Genomic DNA, 7,540 nt, shown 5'->3' with positions numbered 1-7,540 from the left:
TGTTGATTTTGGATTTTCCCCAATATGCGTAAATAACCTACCATCTACGTAAAATTACAACTACCAAGGGACAATACCTGAACACTGTAAGTTGAAAAGTAAAGTTAAAGGCGTTGAGGTCACATATAAGCAGCACATTCATGTTTTCACACAGGCTGTTGTCAGGAGTCTACAAGTTCTGCAAATGAATGTGACCAAAGATCAAATTGAGTTTAGGATTTTAAAGCCCCCCTCCTCCCTTCCCCTCCCCACCCCAGCCCACCTTCCTCTTTCTCTCTCACTCTTTCAGAGAAAATTCAACAAAATATGCAAGCTTTACATTAAAAGGCTACTTTTCGCTGCCCTTAATTCCAGCCTAAACGGGTTTTCTCCGGGAGAAGAAATCTTTTCTAAAAACCTTGAAGAAGAGAGGGGCATTATTGTTTTAATCCTCTTACCAGCAGTCATTTTAAGACATTTTTTTGGAGGGTGAAATGGCGTCTTGTCTACCCAATCCTAACCTAAATCCCTCGGGGCCGGGGAGCTGCTGGAGGCAGTGCAGCCCAGCCTGCATCTCTCCATCTCAGCTGCTTTCCCACCAAACACGCAGTCACACCGAGGCAGGAGGAAAATAAAATTAAAGCGCGGAATTAACCTGAGAGTCACCATGCTAGAGAAAGTACAGGCCATTACTTTCTGTTTGCATATCATTTAATTAAGACCTGTGTTATAGACCTTTTTGGCTGAATTCAAGCATTTATTTCTTTTATAAGACTTATATTTATTATAGACCGCTGCTGAAGCAAATATTTACACTAAAGGAAAACTCAAAAAAAAAATGTCAACATTTTTTTTCGTCACACTTGTAATGGTTGTTTAGGCCTAAAGTCAATCCCCCCAAAAAATCGATAACTAACAAATGGTCATTTCAGCGTTTATTATAGGATAAATCAAAGTGATTAAAGGAAGGTAACAGTAACAAGGATTCTGAGTGAAATCGTTCGTTAAAAATATATTTAGACACCGTGTAAATAATAAAGTGCAGTTCTTTGACCTCGGCTCCTATTGAGCAACACATGTTGAAGTGAGATATTAAGTCAAAATCAAAGAAATAATAATTAAGCAGCCTAGGCTACAAGAGCGTCACATAATGAGGGTTTTTTTTGTAATGCATCTTGTTATGTTGTGGTTTGTTCTGTTTTTAATTATTAAGAGGATATGCTATTTAGGCTCAATACAACCAAAACTTAAATATTATTATTATTATTATCACCCCCCAAAATAATTCGCTTAATGTCCATATCTAATTAGAAATAATAAATAGCTAAATGTCAATTCTGGCAGAAAAACCCCTACGTGCAAAATTAAAAAAAAAAAAAAAGAAAAGTCATTTATTTCCTCCAGAACAAAAAGAGCGGCAGCAGAAAAGTCGGCAGCTCGGATGCAGGAATCATCTATGAAGTGAGGAGTAATGTGAAGAAGGAAGAGGAGGGGGTGGCGGGGAGCTGAGGAGCGATGTGATTGGCAGAGAGAATGAGCGTCGGAGCGTCCCGGTGACCCCGCCCGGGGTCGCTTTAAAGGCCGATAGATGGCAGCTCAGCATCCTCCCACATCCACCGAGAGGCGAGCACGGAGCACGGAGCACGGAGCGGACCGAGCGGGACGCTGTCTGGATATCAGAGTGAATGAACAAACGGGAAGAAACGGGAAGGAAATGAAAAGCCGCCTGCGGATTTTAGAGAAGAAGATCTGAAAGGAAAATATCCGGCTACTCTGCCCGTGGACATATTTGGCTTCAGACTCACATAGAAGAGAGAGGTGAGAAGTTTGCCGAGTGGTTGGATCGTCGTCTTGTTGACACATGTTCTAACCTGTAGTGTAGCTTAACTAACTGTCTGGTTTTAATATCCTACTGTTAAATGTCTATAGGAGATTTCTTTTTTTAAATTTGTGTTGGTTTTTTTTGATATCAGCACATCGTCCTCTAAACTCCATATCTTGGACAAAACTGTTCCCAAAGTGCAGTCAACCGACCAATCCGAGATCCACAACAAAAAATAGTTAGTTACAGTAGCTTAACAACACGAGTGTCACTGGCTAAAAGTGTTTAACTGTTCAAAGTTTTCAGTCACATCTCTTACACGTATATATACATCCTAATGCGATTAATCAGGCTGCAGTTTCATATTCTTAGCCACCTTTAATTGTTGGTTAATAGGATTTTATGGCAGATGTCTTCTGTTTGATTTTCTTTAACATTACAGGTTGTTTAATTGACTATAGTTGAATTATTCCCATTCACTTCCTTTGTCGTTGGGAGTTTGTGAATGCTGCTGAATCGGTTCCATGTCTGCAGAACTCCGGCCCCGAGGCAATCGTCACTAAATGCTGTATAACTCATAAATCCACGGCAATTAGCATAATGAGGCTTAAATCAAAGCCCGAGGCTCTGTGACATTGTCCTGAAAGAAGAGCATTATGTTGAATATTTAAGCTGCTGATTAAAAAAAAATCCAGAGACCGATTTAGTAAAAATAATGCAATAAAATAGTCACATGAAAAGAAAAAAGTTATTACATTAGTCACACGTTTTGATCTCACATGCACACACACACACAGACACGGAAATAACATACGCGCGCGCGCGCACACACACGCTGGCCCACCTTTCACGTGTCAGGCCTGATGATAAATTAATAGCCTTGTGTAGTGGAAACCTATTTGCACTCACATTAGACAGGAGCCCAACTGGGGGTCCTCGTGCATATTTCACTGAAGACCATGCCACACATCTACGTCAGCCTCCAGGCGTTTGAAACCGACCTGGGACCCGCCACAGATTGAAATAAACGACCCCCCCCCTCCTCCTCCCCACGAATCAAACTCTGTTGGAGCAAAGTAAATATTTTCTCGCACCTTCTGTCAGCTCAGCCTGTGGAGGTTTGACTGCGTTTAAACTCAGGAGAGCGCACAAAATAAAAGCCTCAAAATGAAAACTGTATTTTGATTTTAGCCAAGCTGATGAAATAAAAAAGAAACACCGTCAGAATTATTTTAATTGGCCTATTTTGTTTTGAATCACTGGGAAAAAAATATCATTACATTTTTATCTGCCTAATCAATAATAACAATATTATTTTTAATACAGACCACTCTGAACACATTATTAATTTATGTTAGTGTCCTAATATACAAGCAGGTTAAAATAACACCATAAAATGCGACACAATAATATAGCCTAATAGCTAATGCAAAAAAAAGAAAAAAGAAGTAGACTTGAATATTATGCATATTACAACAAATTATTGTGCTTAGAAACTTTAACTTAAGCAGGCCTATGCTGCATTTATTTGAGTTAAAGTGCTAAATCTTTGGCTATGTTCGTTGTTTCATTGCTGAATGGAACTGACTTATTTTAGCCTGTTGTAAAATTGTTCTGTTGGCACAGTAGATTCATAAATGCCACCATGTTTTTTTTTCTGGCAGCTTTAAATACATAATAACAATAAAAATAATGTTATATTAACAGTTTCAAATCTAAACATTTTTCCAACGGTTAATGTGAGCAAATATGGGCAAACCCTCCGTTTCTTTAAAATATCCGTCTGCTCTCTCTCTCGATTGTAACTCTGCAACAACACACATGAACTTTGAGATCAACTTCTCCGTCTCAGTCACAACAAGTCATCTGTTCTGTCATTCCTGGATAAAATGAGGGAACTATTTTTCCTTAGGAGCGCAGTCTTTAATGCTCATTTTTCACCTGTTGTCATTTCACTCAGTTAGGTTACAACACACATAAACCCGTATTTTAAAAGGTTTTATTTTTATTTAAATAGCCGCAATAGACAAGCAGAAACTGTCCGACTGGTTTCGGGTCCCGACACTCACCGCAGCTTGTTTCTTCCTCCGCAGTCAGCGCGTCGGGCATGCAGCACTACGGGGTGAACGGCTACTCTCTCCACGCCATGAACTCACTGAGCGCCATGTACAACCTCCACCAGCAGGCGGCGCAACAGGCCCAGCACGCACCCGACTACAGGCCTTCTGTGCATGCACTCACTCTTGCAGAGAGACTGGCTGGTAAGAACCAGTTGCTCACTTTGCTTTTCAATTCCCAACTTCCCTCCAATGTGAACTGCATCTCTCTCACAAAGCAGCAGCTGCTTATACTTCAAACAGTGTATTTTCACATGTAGTCAGTGTGTGCTGCTCTCAGGGTGATCACCTGCTCTTTGACCTGTCCCTCAATTAAACTGCTCGTGTTTCTTGTTTCTCAACGGCTGCACATTTCAAGACATTATCCTTGAGGCCCGGTATGGCTCCCAGCACCGAAAGCAGCGGCGGAGCCGGACAGCCTTCACCGCCCAGCAGCTGGAGGCCCTGGAGAAAACCTTCCAGAAGACCCACTACCCCGATGTGGTGATGCGTGAGCGTCTGGCCATGTGCACCAACCTGCCAGAGGCGCGTGTGCAGGTAAAAAAAACTCAGAATGCATTTACCCTGTGTCATGTTTGCCTGTTGAACCCTCATTTGCTAATTAAAGGTTATAAAGGTTGATTTAGAGGCAATCATGTATCAGTAAAGGTGAAGATGGAGAGGCGAGGTCCACTGTTGAACAGTACTTAACCCAAGCTCTGATCTTCCTGTTCATCTATCTGCCAGGTCTGGTTCAAGAACCGTCGGGCCAAGTTTCGTAAGAAGCAGCGCAGCCTGCAGAAGGAGCAGCTCCAAAAACAGAAGGAGGCGTCTGGAGCGGCAGAGGGCTCTACAGAGGACTCCAAGGCCGACCTCACCACCAACACCACCACCAACACCTCCACCACCTCCACCACCGCCACCCTGGTTCCTGAGGCCCGCACTCCTCCCCCTCCCTCCTCTCTTTCATCCTGTCACTCAGACACAGAGAGGCTGGCGGCAGCACAGCCGCAGCCTGGTGAGATGAGCGTGGAAGTCAACGTCACCTCCCCTGAGCCATCGGACAGCGAGTCAGCAGCAGAAGATAATGCTGACAGAGAGGAGGACGAAATGAGGGGGGAGACGAGGGGGAAGATCAGGGAGGAGACGCAGGGGGAGGGGGGAGCGCAGCTGGGGAGCAGCTCCCCATCCTGCAAACGACTCAGCCCCACATCAGGTAAGATATAGAAGTCGAATGATTGCATTTACTCTAACTATTAATTTCCCCTGATTAGAACCTAATCACAATCATTTACATTTACAGCCATTTCTACAGAATTAGTCTCTAAATCCTAAACAAAAACACACAATTCTCTGAAAAACACAAAAAAATGATCTCCATAGTCGAGATCTGTGTGTGTCAAAACATACTTATGTCCTCTCTTCCTTTCCATCAGACTCCCCCCTGGGCTCCCCCGCCTTGCCGTCCTCCAGCAGCGTGACCGGCGGTTTGGCTCAGAGCAACTCCTACGCCTCGTCTCCCCTCAGCCTCTTCCGGCTGCAGGAGCAGTTTCGCCAGCACATGGCCGCCACCAACAACCTGGTGCACTACCCGTCCTTTGACATGAGCACGCCGTCCTCTCTGCCCTACCTGGGCATGAACGTCAATATGCCGTCCCCGCTGGGCTCGCTGCCCTGCCAGTCCTACTACCAGACCCTGTCGCAGGCCCAGCAGGTGTGGAACAGCCCGCTGCTGCAGACGGCACCAGGCAGCCTCCCGGGAAGCCTCAACAGCAAGACCACCAGCATTGAGAACCTCCGTCTGAGGGCCAAGCAGCACGCAGCCTCGCTGGGATTGGACACGCTCCCCAACTGAAGCTCATCCTGCTCAGTCGACGTGTTGGGCCTCTGCTCTGGGGCGTAGCTATGAATTATGGGCCCACAAGAGGAGACTCTGGCTCCCCTACACTTTGCTCTCGACCTCACACCGGCACAGCAACTACATCTACACATCCAAAAATACATTAGAAATATGTCACATTTAAACGAAAGCCTTTTTGACTGCTACCCAACCGGCTGTCATAACGATAAGTAAAAAAATTCCTCTGTTCAAAATCTCTCCAAATTTCAAATTTTTGCTTTTTTCACATAATTAAACAAAACAACCGCTGAGGATGTTTTGTTTGCAGTTTCCTAGATTTCAGCTGAACTCAATTTCAAAACCAAAACGAAATGACAAACAGCAGAAACAACATATTTTTAGGGACATATGAAAACCACAAATGTGTTTCAGAGCAGGCACTTTAGGAGCCCCCCCCTCACCTTCACCCCATCGTCTTCATATTGGCACGCAGCTCCCTGCTGAGAGCACACCACAACATGAAGAACATTGCTGCTGGACAGACTTCACAGAAAACAAGAACTCGATGGACAAAAAAAAAAAAAAAAAACGAACAAAAAAGACCAACTGGACTGCAGTTATGACTGAGCAGTTCTCTCTGCCTGTGTGGATGGATCTCGCTTGTATTTGACTCCTCCTGATTAACAGCTTGAGCCACTTCTTCTAATGCTAGCTGCTCACTATGATTTGAGCCTCCTCTGTAAAGTCAGGTCCTGAAACACAGAGCCGTCAGTCTCATTCCTGGACAGACACGAGATATTAAAATATTCTATAATCCAACACCTGAACGTGAACTATGCATGCATGCAGCTCTCTGAAGCATGGCTTACAGCCGCACAACACAGAATGAAGTCACATCAGATCTGATATTAGAAATAAAGCTCAGACCGGTCACTATAATCCCCAAGACATACGGTTTTTGTTTTGGGCTTTTTTTTTCCCTCTCCTTGTTTAGAGTTACAGCTCTACCTGCAAGAATCCATTGAGCGTTGTAAATATCCCACAGTGTTTGCCTCCGTCTGCCTGGCTTTTTATGTGAAGGATTTGACAGAAAACATTCAATTCATTTCTCAATTGTGGCTTTAAGCAAAAGGACCTACAGCAGAAATGAAATAAAGGGAGAATCTGAAGAGGAGGCACGGTCATAAATAAATATGAACCCAGCCCACATACAGTATATTTTTGTTAACTCGGGTGCCAGATTGAACCCACCACTTTTTTTTTCCTGCACCAGTGGCTTCAGCAGAAAGACGCACAGGCCAATTCTCTATGTATTATATCAATGTAGATTCAAGACATGTATTTCTCAATTGTTTGAAATGTGAGTAATTTATCTGTTTAATTCAAGGGAATAAATCACACTTAAGAATGACTCCTGTTCTCAGTGTTGTCAGTCGGGATAGAGCATGAAAATATTTACTTGCCTCATTTTGCCATTTTTCCAAAGCAAAGAGGGAAACGCAGCCTAAAAGAATTAACACCTGTTACTCAAAATTAAAGAAAATAACAAACATAAAGTGGAATTCCCTGTGTGATATTCTGAATTAAAGGATATAAAAATACTGCATAAATGTGATCCAAAAATACAATTTTCCTAATGGCAGTTCTGAAACTTTGGACCTTGGTCAGCTACAAGGTGAGTCAGGAGGAGACCAGACAAGCAGTCAACATTATAATCACACAGCAGGACATCTCACCAACATGCATATATATGCGCACAAACACGCACCCACAACATATGTCTTCCAAAAACGATTTTTTCAA

At 43.3% G+C, this 7,540-nt stretch overlaps 1 protein-coding gene across 1 annotated transcript; it reads left to right on the top strand.

The window, feature by feature from the left end:
* Positions 1-1,580: 1,580 nt before the first annotated feature.
* LOC111656319 (diencephalon/mesencephalon homeobox protein 1-A-like) lies at positions 1,581-7,192 on the top strand. The gene is made up of 5 exons (XM_023407990.2): positions 1,581-1,797; positions 3,895-4,062; positions 4,277-4,455; positions 4,645-5,113; positions 5,334-7,192. Exons 2-5 carry the CDS (start codon positions 3,909-3,911, stop codon positions 5,750-5,752), a joined length of 1,221 nt encoding a protein of 406 aa, XP_023263758.1. The 5' UTR covers positions 1,581-1,797; positions 3,895-3,908; the 3' UTR covers positions 5,753-7,192.
* Positions 7,193-7,540: the final 348 nt, after the last annotated feature.

This window comes from Seriola lalandi, unplaced genomic scaffold, assembly GCF_002814215.2.
Source record: "Seriola lalandi dorsalis isolate HSWRI2012SDOR001 ecotype SW California unplaced genomic scaffold, Sedor1 jcf7180002054353, whole genome shotgun sequence".
NCBI classification, from domain to species: Eukaryota; Metazoa; Chordata; class Actinopteri; order Carangiformes; family Carangidae; genus Seriola; species Seriola lalandi.
The sequence above is the reverse complement of the archived record's forward strand: the minus strand, read 5'-3'. Positions and strand labels throughout refer to the sequence as shown.